This window comes from Trifolium pratense, linkage group LG5 (assembly GCF_020283565.1).
Source record: "Trifolium pratense cultivar HEN17-A07 linkage group LG5, ARS_RC_1.1, whole genome shotgun sequence".
Classification (NCBI taxonomy): Eukaryota; Viridiplantae; Streptophyta; class Magnoliopsida; order Fabales; family Fabaceae; genus Trifolium; species Trifolium pratense.
Window position 1 is genome coordinate 26,481,963 of NC_060063.1, and position 16,991 is coordinate 26,498,953.

At 33.1% G+C, this 16,991-nt stretch overlaps 2 protein-coding genes across 2 annotated transcripts; both read left to right on the forward strand.

Moving 5' to 3' along the window:
• The first annotated feature begins 2,298 nt into the window (after window positions 1-2,298).
• On the forward strand, window positions 2,299-4,207 carry LOC123886019 (probable methyltransferase At1g29790). The gene has a single exon (XM_045935356.1). It carries the CDS (start codon window positions 2,586-2,588, stop codon window positions 4,014-4,016), a length of 1,431 nt encoding a protein of 476 aa, XP_045791312.1. The 5' UTR covers window positions 2,299-2,585; the 3' UTR covers window positions 4,017-4,207.
• An 8,547-nt stretch (window positions 4,208-12,754) lies between these two features.
• Window positions 12,755-15,339, forward strand: LOC123885818 (reticulon-like protein B5). Its single transcript, XM_045935148.1, has 5 exons — window positions 12,755-13,133; window positions 14,055-14,235; window positions 14,354-14,495; window positions 14,745-14,814; window positions 14,902-15,339. The coding sequence occupies exons 1-5, from the start codon at window positions 12,911-12,913 to the stop codon at window positions 15,078-15,080; spliced, it is 795 nt and encodes a 264-aa protein (XP_045791104.1). The 5' UTR covers window positions 12,755-12,910; the 3' UTR covers window positions 15,081-15,339.
• Window positions 15,340-16,991: the final 1,652 nt, after the last annotated feature.

Here is a 16,991-nt window from a genome sequence, read left to right on the forward strand (position 1 = left end):
GAAAGAGAGTAGAGATGTAGAGGCAAGGATTAGGGTTTGCCACCACACAAGGGCTAGGGTTTTAGAGAGGAAAAAGGTTTTCTCTTGGTATAACTCTAGGGTGGGCGAACTATCTTTGTGGTACACCTTGGGAAACACTTATCAAATTGAGTCTCTTGGCCACGGGAAGAGATTCGGGATTTGGGTAGAATTAGGATTAATTCTTGTAACTCAATTGGAACTCTTTGTAAAGTTACTCGTTTGATATAGTGGAACGGAGGGGCTGCTCTCTCCCCCAGACTAGGTCATTATTGGACCGAACTGGGTAAACAAATTATCGTGTTCTTTCTTCTCCTTTATCTTGTTTATCGGTTATTATTATTATTATTGCTTATTCCACTTAATTATTGGTTGCCGTTCTATTGCTCCACACATCAAGTTCTTTTATTGGTGTGATTTTAAGACGAATTCACAACATGCATCACAATCAGATGATGTTGGAATCATTCAATGCAAGATAGGTTGACAGTTAAGTCAACCGTAAACTGACGGCTAAACGTGGTTATCAAGTCTCTAAAAAGACTTGAAGGCTATTATTGAGTCTTATTAGAGTTGTGATAATGTTTAACGAGAGTCCTAAGATACTACAATACTCCCTCCAGACACAAATATAAGCAAAATTACACTTTTTAGATTCATTGAATAACAAATGTATCTAGTCTGTATTATAGTTCAAATACATCTGTTATTCAAAGAATCTAAAATGTGCATTTTTACTTATATTTATGTCCGGAGGGAGTATAGATTTGACCAAGTCAAAGGTCATGTACGCAACATCTTTCTTACATATGTGGCATGATAAAGGAAGTAGTTACAAAGAGAGAGAAAAAAAAAAAGATAAAATTGAAACCAAGAAGGCAGAAACGGTCAAGTATCCAATCCTTTAAAAGTAGGAATGTGAAGAACATGAGTAGTTGACAACCGAATAGTCAGTCGTACAACTATAATTTTCCCCCCAACTCAGTCGTATGAGCAAGATATTTGATGATTAACTCGAAAACGTGCATGAAAACTTATTCCCATAATATTATGATGATGGAGGACATGATTGGCTGATATGGAAGTAAATAACTTGCAGACAGACATTTTTGGTTTGTATCTTAGCCTACGGAGTACTTAACTACGTTAGTGGTGTTAGTCATGATGCTACATTATGTAATATGGTAGTCAGTGAGCCACATAAGTCTTTACATGTTGAATTACCGTAGTTCAACCTTCAACACTAAAGGTTCGTTTGGTATGATGGAAAAAATGTCAGAGGAAAGAAAATTACGCAAATCAATGAATGAATTTAGACTAAAGTTGGTATGAATGAAAATTACGAAACGGTTAATCACTTGATCACAACGGTTTCAATTTTAGTTTTTCTCGTTGAGGATGCAAAAAATAGTAATTTGGCATTGGAGTTTGTGCAGTCAACTCCTCGAAAATTTAAAAAATGTATTTTTCTTTTCAAAACTTTCTGTTTTTGGTTTCCTTAACCAGTGCCCCGGGGGCACCGGTTAGCATGACGCTTTAATTTTGGCCTAATATTCTGACTTTGTTATCCTTAATTACAGGAATTAATTAGATACACACTATTCATCATGTGATATTGACACTTATATAATCGTTGTAACTTGTGCTTATGAAATATTCTCAGTTTTTTATACAAAACCTGCTAAGCTAGTCAATTACTATAATATGCTTGCTTGTTTCATACACTTCATACTTTTTGCACTGATAAGTAAGAACATTATATGTATATATAGTATATAAGTTTTTTAATTTTATTTTCATATGCATTTCCTAGTTTCTCGCTCATAAATATCCTCTAGATCTGTGTAATAGTTCAATCTCATTATTATTACTAACAAGTTGTAATTAATTGACGCAATAGCACTTAGATGAGATGAAGCAAGTCTCTTCCAGCTTAACCAATGTTTTGGGTTCGATATCTGACTTAGGCATGCAGCAACATTAAAACTCTTAGCGAGAGTTTGCCGCCCATTAGAATCCCACAAAGCTCGATGGATTAGTCTCTGCAGTTGCACGCAGTGGATTCCCAGTTGATCCCCAAAAAAAACTTGTAAATTAATTGTGATTTTGATTACCTTAAATTTAAGTTTTGTGTGTGTGTTGACATTCACTTTTTGCTTTTTCAAATTAAGTACTTATTAAGCAATCACTAGAACAATCCTAGAATAATCACCTAGGCAGGTGCTAATGTCTAGTATTTATTAGCAAGCTTAGAATATTGAATCCAATCTCAATATCCTAAATTTCAATTTGTTCATTCTTCTTTACTTTTATGATTTTGATATCTTACTATACTTTCATTTTCAAAGTATTACTCCATGATTAAATTTTGTGTCCTTATTTCAATATCAGTCTTAATGCTGTGGCTGAATGAATATTTTCTCTTTGAGATGCATTTGGTTGGTTATTTCTTAATCTAAACATCACTTTTCAAACTTTAAGGTATGTATTCTTTTTTAGAACTTTGTCTCTAGGTACTTTTTTTTTATGTAATCTTAGGATATTCTAAGTCCTCAAAATAGAAGAATATGACAAAACAAAATGTTGATACAAAGATAAAAAGATGGAGAGGTGTTTATTTTTGCATTTTTATAGCTGGATCCATTGCTCTTCTTCTTTCTGGTGCATCCATGTCGAAATTCTTCTCTTTGAAATCATTTCTTGATGTTGAATCTTTTTACCCTCATCTAACTCCTTCTGAGGACACAAATAGGAATAATCAAAATGAAGTGTTAGCAACTGTGCAAATTGTGATTACGAAAATTCAGGAAGAACTTGAAAAACTTAGAGAAATACATCAAAATCCATCATCATCGTCGCTATCCTCGTCACAATCTGTGTTGAAACAAGGTGCTTTCCTTTCTGACATATTAGGACTACTCGAATCTCTGCATAGTGAAGATCAAAACGGTGGTTTTGTGGTTCATCCTTTGATGAAAGAAAAGAAACGATCTGACGAACCTGCTAATTACTTTTTGAGAGAAGAGATTCGAAAATATGTCAGAGTTAGGCCTAATAGATTAGGAAAACAAAATTTCATGGGAGCGAACGCAACATTCACTAGCATAGGACATGCATGTTTTTCCATGAAGGAAGATTTAGAAGAGTACATGGATTATGATATTGGTGAAATATGTAATGATGATTGGAAACTAGCTCAAAAGCTTATGGTTCATGGATGTGATCCTTTACCAAGAAGAAGGTGTTTTTCTCGAGCACCTAAGCTATACAATAAACCATTCCCTATCAAAGAATCCATGTGGAAATTACCTGATGATAGAAATGTTAGATGGAGTCAATATAGGTGCAAGAACTTTACTTGTCTCGCAAGCAACAACAACGCTCGAAAGGGATTCTTCAAGTGTGCGGATTGTTTCAATCTTACCGATCATGAGATGCCGAGATGGATAAGATTGGAAGGTGATTCAATTTCAAACCAAACAAGTGAAGCTGATTTTTTCATAGATGATGTTCTTGGAATTAAGTTAGGTGAGATTAGAATTGGATTGGATTTTAGTGTTGGAACAGGAACTTTTGCTGCAAGAATGAAAGATTTCAATGTGACTATAGTTTCAGCAACTATTAATTTTGGTGCACCTTTTAGTGAAATGATAGCTCTTAGAGGACTTGTTCCTCTTTATTTAACTATAAATCAAAGGCTTCCATTTTTTGATAATACACTTGATTTGATTCATACAACAAGGTTTCTTGATGGTTGGATTGATTTTGTTCTTTTGGATTTTGTTTTGTATGATTGGGATAGAGTTTTGAGGCCAGGAGGGTTACTTTGGATTGATAGCTTTTTTTGCTTGAAGGAAGATTTGTATATTTATTTGGAGGCTTTCAAAATGTTGAGATATAAGAAGCATAAATGGATTGTTGTTCCAAAGATTGATAAGGATGATAAAGAGGTGTTCTTTTCTGCTGTTTTAGAGAAACCTTCTAGGCCATTTAGGTAATCTTACATTGTATTCCTCCGGCCGAAAATGTGGCATTAATCCTTGAGACGTTCTTTTATATACATATATGTATCTGGATCGAACTCCTAACTACGTACTCATTTGTAATCGTAAATGTTGAACATTTAGCAGCCTTGTCTTAATAAACTTGTAGAAATAATGCATATGAATATAATATATGTCAATAATGAGCTTCATATAATTGAATATATAGTTCATGTTAATGTAGTTGTGTCTCCATTGATTTTGCACTAATTTTTCTTCCTTTCTCTTATCTTAATTGATTTTGTTCTAATTTTGAAAGGCTAACTAGACTGATGGCAGCGGCTCCAATTTTTGGTCTAACTAACCGGTATAATTATGATAACTGATAAGTAACAATTATTGAATTCAAGAAAGAAAAAAAAAAAATACAACATAATCTACTATAAATATAAGAAAGAAAGATGATACCAAAAAACCGATTTTGCCCTTTAGGCACTTTCTTTTCGTTTTTTTTTGCTTCTTCATTTAAGGGCAATTTTGGAATATTTGGATGAAAGTTCTCTAAATCATTTTACTCCCCCTTTTTGCATATTGACTTATTTGACCTTCATATACTACACTAATCATTCTTTGGTGCAAAGACAAGACATTGAACAATATTGGTATTTCACATTGTATACACACTATCCAAAGCACTTTAATTTGAATTTTTACTCAAATCTCTCTTTCATCTCTTTAATCGTGAAACATCCCTCTTTCTTCTCATTCTTCTCACTTCTGATTCTTCATCTATTCTTTTGCTCTCTCTCTTTAAGCCTTTCAATACACAGAGAAAGAAGAAGAAGATCCATGAAAAAGATTCGTCGTAGATAGAGAAAGAAATTCGAGAAAGAAACGACGGGAGAAGGAGAAAGAAGATCAACCGGATAACAACACCTACACGAGGTAGTGATTTCCTCCGTAAACATAAATCTTTTTCTTTGTTTATTGCTATGTTGGAATTTAATTACCTCTTACAATTTGACTTTGTTTGTTTCAGTTTCATTTTTTTATGCTTTGTTATTAGTTGTTCTATGATTTTTGTTGAAGAAATCAAAGTTTTGTTCTACATGAGAGAAAGAAGAAGATTCTTCAAAGAAGAAGAACTACATGGGTATTTGATTTTCTCTACAATCATCTTCATTATTCTTCCTTCCAGGTATTTGATTTTTCTTTCTTTGTTATTTTTCAATTTTTGAATCAGAATTTAGAAAAGGGTTATCAAACATGAATTTAATTGTTGTTGTTCTTCTTTATTTATTTTATTTTTCTGTTTTGTTTATTTGTTTTACTCATCACTTTCATTTTCTATATGCACACCATGTGTTTGATTAAATGTTGTTGTGGCTTCCCATCAACATTAGAAGTTACGGTGCAAAAAGGCAGTCCAAAGAGATAATTTTATTTTACCATTTTCATTGTATATTTACCTAACCATTCATTCTATCTTTGGAAAAAAAAAATCTGTAAATCCTAGGTAAGGTTTCTTTCTCTCCCTTTCATTCGTTCTTCTTTCCTTTGTCATTTTTTTTTTTTTTTTGGTCAGGCTTTCCTTTGTCATTTTAAACCTTGAAAATTTAACTTTTCATTTTTTTTGGAATGAAGCTTGCGCAAATGGAGCTAAAGAAGATAAGGAGGTTGTTTTTCATATGGATTTTTGTTCAACATTTAACCAAAGTTTGCTTTTAATGCATGTTTTTATATAAATATTTTCTCTAATATGAAATTAACATTTTTTTATTTATGTCTATGAAGTTGAATCTTGGTAGCTCTTCCATGGAAAATGAGTTACAAAAGGTAAAATATGATTATCTTTCTCATATCCAAGTATGATACATACAAGTTCTTGGTAGCTCTTCCTTTATTGTGTCCATACTGATAATTTTTCTTACCTACATCTTTAACTCAAATGTTACCTTTTAATGTTTAGTTATGTCCTTATATTGATTATAAGTATAGACATTGATATGGACACCGGATTAAAATCTATGTTTTCACGCTTACAATCTTTCATTGTCGTCGTTTACGGTAAAAAATGTTTGATTTTAAATCTTTTCGTAAGTTTTTCTACGATTAAAATCTGTGTTTTCTAGCTTTAACGCTTAAAATCTATGTTTTCACGCTTACAATCTTTCATTGTCGCCATTTACGATAAAAAGGTCTGATTTTTCATCTTTTGGTATGTTTCACGACGATTAAAATCATAGTTTTCTAGCCATAACGCTTCAAATATATGTTTTCAACATTAAACTCTTAAAATCTTTCATCACGCTTAAATTGTGATAGAATAGTTTTCTAGCCATTCGTCTTCAAATATCAGTGTGGTTAGTAATAATCTTATGTGCCATAGACGATGCACGCTATTCTATCACAATTAGCTCAGATATCTACAATTAGTTCTTATATCTACATTTTGGTCATATATCTACAATTGAATTTTTACTTGCATATGCAAAATGAGATGAGGAAACATATTTCTTTTAGTCATTGGCATTCAAAGGAAAGAGAGAAGAAGACTTGAACCTTCAACAAAATGTGATAAATTTCCATTTCTTCTTCCTTTTAGTCCTGTCTTTAACTCACTTTCCTTCCATTTTTACTTATCTTCCTTTCAGATTAACGGGAAAATGGAAGGGAAAACGACCGACATCACTCTCTGGTAGCATCATCAACGCTAAAACTTCATTTTTTATTTTACATGTCTGGATTATTTTATTGTACTGATTTCCTATCTTTTTTCCGATTGTTTTCCATGTTTTACTTTTACAGCTTCATCAACACTAAAGAAAAAGTTGAAACTTCAGTATCACAGACACACATAAACTTTGGTTGAATTGAAAAGGAAAAATCATGAATGGAACCCTTATGCAACTACTTTGAAGTTTTATCTTATATTTTGAAACTCTGTTATTATTATTACTACTTTTTTGAGACTGATTATTATCATTTTGGTCACTAATTTCATACTTGGACAATACATAATCACAAAATCACAAAATATATAATATATAAGAGAAAAAACAGTTTTTAATTCAAACATTAAACAACATAAATTGATAAAAATAAATTTTAAACGAACACATTCAATTTCAAATATTAATCAACTTATTTTTAACTCACTTTTAATTAAAATTAATTCTTCTAAAAATTAAACCAAACTGCAAATAATTTTATTTGATTAAATTTTTATATCAAAATCAATTCAAACAGCAACTCGAGCATCTCTACCATCTGCTCTCAATTATTTTATTTTTAAAAAAAAGTTAAACAGTGCCCTTTAAGGAAGTAAATATAGTAATATGGTGATGGTGACTCTACAAGTACACAGAATCGCAACCAAGTAATAAAGTGATAAGTTATCGTTCTCCACATGGATTGTGCCAAAATTACTAGTTTCGCTTAGGAATTAGATAGTTTTGCATTCGCTTTGTTTGTTTGGAAGAGTTGTGCATAAAATAAATAGCATGAAAATAAAGGACAAATAATAAAATGGTGTGTGTGTATCCATGCGGGGTGGTTAAGTGTTTTCAAATCTCTCTCTTACTCTTGCTTGATAGTTGGTTGTTAATTTCCCTTGTTCCCCTCAATTAGGATTAGTCTATATAAATTAGGTTCATGAGCACTCTTTGCCTATTTCTATTACAATCTGAGAAGAGCCTAGTATAGGTTGCCTTTACGTTGTTTATATGTATCCTCGCCTCAACCGGTTCCACTTCTTCGTAGTTACTTATACTTAGGTATCCTTACCTTTGAGGCTCAATGGTTTCACAAGTTGTCACGTGTGCCTATACTAGTCATCACCCTAACTCATGTAGAATTGATTGTTCTTGTTATTAGCATTAATCCTACACTTAAACAACAGACACTGAATTTAATGGTCTCCTTAAGAAGTTTGAATGTACGTCCTTCGTTCGGGACAATTAGCTTCATTTCCTATGCGATATCCACTAATTTTTCTTAGAGTTTATTCTAATGTGATCAATATTAAAATAATGAATAAAAACCGAACAATAAAAGAGTTTATATAAGAACAATTGAATTTAACACCAAATTATACAATACCAAGCATTCGTAAGAGAGTTCATCGACTCCACCTAACCTAGAAAAAATAAATTACAAAGACAATAAAGAAAAAAACCTTATTGGCCTTGGAGTTCCTTGGCCCTCCTTGCCTTATCCTTAGAGTTCTCTTAACTCTAGAGTGAATATTGAATAGTGAATGAGAATGTTCTATTTATAGTTTTTCAGCTGGGTTTTGGGCTTTTCTGCGCGTCCATCGCACCTATCATGGCCACGATGACGTGTAATTTCGCCTCATCGTGGCCGCGATGGATCGTATCGTGGTATGATGGAAGATTTTCTCCAGATTTTTTGCTTTTTTCAACTGCCTTCATCGTGCAACGATGACAAGTCATCGTGGTACGATGGAAAAAATTTGTTGCAGATTTTCTTCAGTTTAAACCGCATTCTCATCGCGCCACGCTGGATCTCATCGTAGGTACGATGATTGCGCCGTTTATTATGTTTTTGCCATTTTTTGCTGTTTTTTTCACTTTTCTTGCTTTTGGGCCAAATAATTTCACTTTTCCAGGTATTTGTTTGCTTTTGGACTTCAATTGCTATTAAGATTACCTTAAATTACTACTAAAAACATCATATAATTGACTGTCATAATATGGCATCAAAACTTATGCAATCAACTTCTTAAAAATTTTAAAAATATTATTTTTAACTTAAAAGTTTCTTTTTTTAGTTTTCTTAACCAATGTCCTAGAACCCGTGACTTTTTTTTTAACATGTAGTATCATACTTGTTAGCAATTCCCTGTCAAAATATAAAGTAAAGTCGTTAATGAAAAATAAATAAACTGGAGCCGTCCAAAACTAAAGACATTCATATTTTATTTATCTATTTCATAAAAAGAGAAGGAAAAAAAAATACACATTCATATTTTCGGTGGGTAGTAGTAGCCATGTGTCATACATTTCGAAAGAGTCCACCGCCGGTAAGTCTGCAACCACAACCAGCCAACCACTAATAATGCACGCCACTATTTCTCATACGACCATTAAATTAAATTAAAAAATAGATTAAAAAATTAAAAGAAATTTATCCAACAATGAGAATAAGACATGGATAGATTTATAAGTGGTATTTATAAATTAATTTTTACTTCACTTAAAAATATTTCCTTCTAGAAATTTTTATATATAAGTATACTTCACTTATAAATTTATATATATATATATATATATATATATATATATATATATATATATATATATATATATATATATTTAATTTTTATTGGTTGTTAGATAATTATCTACAATTTTTTTTTTAAAAATAATTTTAAAAAATCAACTAAATAAATATTAATCAATGAGATATCGCTCAAATCTATATTAGATTAAGAGTATTTTAAGCTTGGAATTTTTTTTGTGTAAATCAAATATTCTCTGCATGTAACTGCAAAGACTAATCTCGAATATACTAGGACTTAAATGGACGGCAAATTCTCCGTAACAGTTTTAACATTGTTGCATGTCCAAGTCAAGGATTGAACACAAGACCTTAGTTAAGTTAGAAGAGATTCGCAACATCTCATCTAAATGCTATATTGTGTGTTTTAAGCTTGGAACTTAGCTTACACTTATTTCTTCCTTTTCTTTTTCTATGTTACTTTGTAACACTACCAAAAAATATTAAGAGTATTTTGGAAATAACATTATTAATTTTCTAAAAAAAGCTTTACCAAATATAGTAAAATATTTGTTTATCAATTTAATTCATATACACAGTCAATATTAAATATTTTTATACTATGAATCAATTAGTATAACTTTTTCGATCCTTAAAAAATGTTTAACTTTTATCATAATAATTTCCAAAATCATGCACGTGATTAGTTGTGATATATTGACAATATAAAATATTATGCTGACGTACATGTACAAAAATTGAACATTTTATTTACGTTTTGGATAATTAAAATATGAATTTTATTTTGAGTTTAATGAACATGTATTGATTGTAAAAAGTAGTTTTACAAAGTAATTCATTAAAAAAAACATGTGATTTGAAGGAATGCAATATTTTTTCTTTTGAACAAGTCAAAATGAGATATGCATATATAAAAAAGTAATCTTCTCAGCACAAGGCGTGTCAAGGGAGACTATAAAGTTACAAGAGAGTTCAAAATACAAAACAAAACCATAGAGAAAACTATAGAAGGTCCATACAAATCAAATGACTAGACCGCCAAATATGAAAGTTCAAAGCTAAAGTATCATTCGTCGCTTTCAACCACCTATAAGATAAAGACTTGATCTTGTCCAACATCTGATGTACTGAATTTGTCGAGCCTCTAAACAATCGATGGTTTCGTTCAGTCCACACAACCCACACGCAAGCAAGCCATATGAGCTGCATAAAAGAACGCCGTGCACGAGAACCCCCTGCTGAACTAGTAAACTGCACAAAGTGATCCGAAATAGTCTGAGTAGTCACCAAAGAGGAGTCAATCCACGAATTGACAAGAGACCAAAGAGAACCAAAAGTGTTGCAAGATAAAAACACATGCTGAGCCGAATCGATCACTCCATATCTAGAAACACAATGATGAGCCTCATGAGATAAAATGCCTCGAGATACCAGATTTGCTTTGGTAGGTAACCTGTCCCGCAAGAGTCGCCACACAAAAATGGAAACCTTCAAAGGAACCCAAGAGTGCCAAATAAGGCCTGCCGCAGTATCCAAAATGACCCCGTCCTGAGCCGTCAACAACTGATATGCACCACGGACCGTATAGCCTATATCCAAGTCCGGCTGCCACTGCCATCTATCTGGAATAAGATCCTGCAAGGAGAAATGAAAAAGTAAAGTCTGACACTCCCCCAACATCTCCTCCTTCCACGTCCTCAACTGACGCCACCACACCCACGCCTCTCCACCTGCCCCCACCATAAAGAGTACATCTTAGCTACTGGAGCCGATTTGTTCTCTGCCAAGTCAAACAACCTCCCAAACCGCTCGCACAAAGGGATCCCATCCACCCAGGGATCAAGCCAAAAGAAAGTGTCAGACTCATCCCCCACCTTTCTCGAAATATGTTCCCTAAACCACCCTCTCCCTGGCTCACCTCCACCATCCCGAATACGCGCTAACTCCCTCCACCACGTGGACCCTCTCGTTCCTCCCTCTCTCAACCTACCTCTCTCCACCCCATAACGTGCTGCCAACACTCGAAACCACAAATCATCCCTATCCACTAGCATCCTCCAACACCACTTGCCTAACAAAGCCAGGTTAAACTCCCTCAACTGTCTAACCCCCATACTCATTTCGTAAGAAAATAGTTTTCCAGTTAATCCACGATATTTTCCTAAAGTCCTCACTCCCCCCCCCCCCCCCCCCCCCCAAAAAAAAAAAATTTTTTAAATTAAAATAGATTCAATAGAGGAGATAGTACCGGAAGGAGCTTTGAAAAATGAAAGAGCATAGACATGCAGAGAGGTCAAAACAGACTTAAGCAGAACCAGACGACCACCAAAAGAAAGGAAGCGACTCTTCCAACCAGATAAACGATTCTTTAAACGAGCTAACATAGGTTCCGAAAAAACTCAACCGCCGCGGATCACCCCCAATAGGAAGGCCCAGATAAATGAAAGGAATCTTTCCCACGCTACAGCACAGAGCTGACGCCGCCTCACCTAACTAGGTAGCAGGAATATTAACCCCAACCAACATGCTTTTGTTGAAGTTAACCTTCAACCCCCGACATAGTCTCGAAAAGCACAACAACAGCTCGCAAAGCACGAACGTTCGCCCAACTTTTAGTCCCCATCAGAAGCGTATCATCGACGAATTGAAGGTGTGAAACCGACACTGGGGCGAGGTCAACAACACTATATCTCGTGAATAAGTTGCGCTCCACCATGACCTCCATCAGAACATATAAGCCCTCCGCAGCCAGAAGAAAAAGGAAGGGGGATAAAGGATCCCCTTGTCTTAAGCCCCTCTCAAAAGGAAACTCACCTATTAGACTTCCATTAACTAAGACAGACAATGTCGCCAACACATTCATTGAATGCCAATGTAAAACTTATACACTTCTTCTTCTTTTTTTTTTTTTTTTTTTATAGCTACACGAAATGACAAATCTATCATAAACTCACTTACATACATTGGAGAGGTTAAGGTGCGAACCTCGATCATAGCGTCCGACCTAATAATTTTGTCATTTTTTTTATACATATTTTAATTTCTCTATTTTTTCCCTACATTTCTTAACATAAAAGATATAATTAATTTTTTGCATTAGCAAAATTAAAACATTTACTTCCCTATTCCTTTTTTTTTTTTTTATAATTTCCCTATTCCTTTTTTGGTATAAAGTTGTATTCCTTATTTATTTTTTTGGGTACAAATTAATTCCTTATTCTAAGCATAGTAAATATAAATTATATATACACTTAAATATATATATATATATATATATATTATATGGAAAATTGTCTCAAAATTTTTTGACACAAAAAAAAAAAAGATTATATATGGAAAAAATACAATATACTACCAAAAAATATAAATTAACTATTAGACGTTACTTAGCACATGCACTACCGTCAATCTCAACGGCGTGAAAAACACCGTTACCTTTACTCCTCTTTTCGTACTAGATTCAAAATTCTCCCGAACCTAAGGTTCGGAATCAAAACCTAGTTAAACACAACACTATAAAAACGCACACCGAGATTCTCGCCAATAACAAACAACACTTCACTCGTTTCAATACTCTTTCAAAACCGATAGAGAAATTTTTTCCCAATTTTGTTCCTTTTCCTGAGATTTAGGGTTTTCGGAGAAAAATGGCTGACGAATCAGAAAGCACGGTGACCGCGGTGAGTCGTGACGGCGGCGATTCGTTGCTTGAAAAGATCACTGAGAAACTTCACTTTGATGATTCTTCCTCCGATTCATCGGATTCACATTCTGATACCGATAAACCGGTTGTTGAGTCCGTTAAGGAGAAGGTTTTTCGTCTTTTTGGAAGGGAGAAGCCTGTTCATTCTGTCCTTGGTGGAGGAAAGCGTATGAATTTTTCTCACTATGTTGTTTACTTGTTGTTTTGGTTGAGATCTGTGAAAAAAGTAATATTTTGAATTGAATGCTGCATTTTGATTTATTATATTAATGTGAATGATAATGTTGTTTGGTTAAGATCTTTAAAGATATTAACCCACTTGGGTTGGTCTGGTATTGGCTTGGACCTGGGAGTGTGCTCCTCCTTAAGGTCTGAGGTTCGATTATCTCCGGTGCTAATTTTGGTGGGTTAGTTTAGCTTCTTAAAAAAAAAAAAGATCTTTAAAGATATTTATGTATGAGATTGAATTGTAGATCTTTTAGTGTTAGGTATTTACTACTGTTGAATCTATATGAGCATTTGTATGTGGTCAATTTCTATGAATCTTGAGTGACTGTTTGGATAAATTTGCAACTTTTAACATAAGTGCTTATCAGGATAAGTGCACATGAATAAGCTTGCATAAGCTATTTGTATAGTAAAAGATAAAATAATGATAAATTGTTCTTATAATATATGCTACTTTTCATAAGCTATATCAAAGAACTTATGAAAATAAGCTGAAAACCTTGTGAAGATTATCATAAGTTGTTTTTATAAGTTTTCCCAAACAGTCTCACAAAACTTATAGCTTGTTTTTATAAGCTCAAGTAAGTCAATCCAAACAGACCCCAATTTTGTCCCTTTTTTTGTTAGCTAGTCCATTGAATTGTATCTAGTAATCATGATTGATCTATGATGTCTAAACTGGGTAATTTGTGGAATAATGTGATTATGATTCTTACTTTTACTGCTATACTTTTGTTGATTTGCTTCTCACTCATTATTGATTCATGAATCATGATATATGCCTCTAGAAAAAGAGCCAAAATTTTTAATTTTTGGCTATGAGATTGCTTATTTATCTGATGGGCAATTATGAATTGCAGCTGCTGATGTGTTCTTATGGAAGAACAAGAAGATATCTGCTGGAGCACTTGGTGTAGCAACTGCAATTTGGGTGTTTTTTGAGCTGCTTGAATATCACTTTCTTACTCTCATTTGTCACATATCGATTTTGGTGCTTGCCCTGTTGTTTTTGTGGTCCAATGCTCATACCTTCCTTCATAAGTAAGACTTTGTAGTACTTATTGATCTATCTATTAAATCAACGCACAATTGTGCATGTTAGAATATAAGCTCTTGTCTAACCATTTGCATGTGATAAATATCAAATAATGTTTTGTAGGACTCCACCTCGCATACCAGTGGTTCATCTACCAGAGGAACCAGTTTTGCAAATTGCATCTGCATTGAGAATTGAAATCAACCGAGGATTTTCTGCCTTGCATAATATTGCTTCTGGAAGAGATTTGAAGAAATTCTTCATTGTATGTAACCTGCTTACTTGCTAGTCCTTTCACACATTAAATATTATTTACATAATGTAGTCTTCAGAAAAGAATCGATGACAGGGGATCATTACGTAATAATTTTCATGATAATTATGTAATAATTTCCAACTAGAATTATGGTTTTTAATCTACTGTTGGTATAATTTTGAATTTTCGTAAAGAACTAAACTATTGTTGTCATGTTATTGATTTCTGCTAAGGATTTTGTTGTTGATGTCATGTTAGGTTGTTTTTGGCTTGTGGATTGTATCAATTGTGGGGAGCTGGACCAATTTCTTGACCCTTTTCTACATAAGTAAGAATAATTATATTAAGCTGATTATAAGCTTTTTTTTTTGGTTATCAACTGAATTCTCACTGATTTCACATTCTTCATTTGCAGCTTTTGTTTTGTTGCACACTGTTCCTTTTGTGTATGATAAGTATGAGGACAAGATAGACCCTCTGGCCGAAAAAGCATTCATTGAGATTAAAAAGCAGTATGCAGTGTTTGATGAAAAGGTCTTAAGTAAGGTCTTGAGTAAGATTCCAATAGGTGCATTGAAAGGTAAGTTAGCTTAGTGTTGAAGGATGTGTGCTCCTGATGATAGAAGAAAAAAAAAAGGCTCCGTTTGAATGTTTTATATATAGAGCCTTGTTTTGGGTTGTTTCTAGGCGGGTATTGATACTCGCGAAGATGTAGTTTAAAATTTTGCATATGGATTTTATTGGCTACATTGTTGAACATCTTGTAGTCCTTAATTTATTAGCTGCTAGTTTGCTGTTGTAAGTTAAACATATTCATGTTAAAGTTTTATTGATAAAATATTTGGTTTTTTCATGTGTCTTTTGCTGTGGAAAAAAGTTCAGAAGTGAACTGATGATTCAATATATATTTTAAATTTTATTGAATGAATAAGTTGTTGCTTTGTTATTTTAAAAATTAAATTGTTTAAAGGAGAACTTTTCAAGTTAAGGCATTAATCTTTTTCATTGTGATGTTTGTTTCATGGTTTAAAAATTCACTCATGAAAAACTTTTCTTAAAAATAACAAAGTAACATAATTCCTTGATATGTTTTAGAAAATGTGTTTGGCTAATACTCATGACATTTTTTGGAATTATTTGTAAGAACAATTATATTGGGCAGTTATCTTCATGAGCAAGTTATTTTGTTCATTCATCCCAAATCTGATGAATCTTGTGCATCCTTGGATAGGAATGAATTTGCTAGTCTAGGAACTATTTTTTATTTGAATTGGGAACAATGCACACCAATAAAAAATAAAAACCATTGTTTTCAATGCCATTCGATGAACTTAGAATTAATTTTTACCGGAATGGGTGGGCAGTTCAATTAGTTTGAATGAAGTTAAAAAAGTTGGAGGTCTTGGATTTTTTTTTGGACGAAGAAGAAAACTATTAATCTAATAAACTATCAGCGACCATTTTCAAAAAAATTGTTCCAAAATCAATATTGATGTTTTTTTACTGCGAAATCCATTATTCGATATGTTTTTTTACAGGTTTCACTTTCGAGATTCAATGCCTCTGCATATGAGCTGGGTCAATATTATATCACTGAAGGGGATGGACCCAAGTGTATTGGGATGGAAGATTATTATTTTTTAAAAAAAATAAAATTTAAGATCAGAGGATGGTGTCCAAGTTTAAGGCCGGGAAGATTTTATAGTTTAAAGAACATTTACAAAGTTATTTATATTTACTTCCCTCTAAAAATACTGGCAGAGTTTAAGCCACTAGGTTTGGTCTAGTGGTGAGGGGTTTGAGTAGTACGTTATAGGTCCTCGGTTCGATCTCCAACTCATTGTAAACAAAAAAAAAAAAAAACTAGTGAAGATTGAACGCTTAGCAGTGAAAAGTGGAAAATTCAAGGTTTGAAATTTAACCCCATTAAATAATGTCTTTAGTAACTACCAACTGAGCTATCTTATCGGACTGTAGCATATTTTTTAATTGGACATATTGTAATATTTTATGGGTCAGGTTAACATGTGTATTTAAGGTTCTAAATATAGAAAATTGTATTTAATGTTAGAATTTTTTTTAATGTCTAAGAAGTTAAATGCAGAAGTTTCAAGATATTGTTTCTAATTTTACTTCCTTAACATGTGCTGAGATATTGAATCCGATGAATCTTGGAGCATGTGTAGCTCAAGTCACTATATATGTACAAGTGACAAAACACTTCTTCGGAGGACCACAACTTTCACTTAGAAGTAACTCGAGGTCCAAATGAATTGCATAGTTGATCTAAAGACGAGCTTGGTGTAGTTGATCAAGGAGACACTCAACATGATTTGAATGGTCAAGATGAGCTAGGAACTTTGAAGTTCACAACTTTCACTTAGAAGTAACTCGAGGTCCAAATGAATTGCATAGTAATCTAAAGACGAGTTTGATGTAGTTGATCAAGGAGGCACTCAACATGATTTGAATGGTCAAGATGAGCTAGGAACTTTGAAGTTGGAG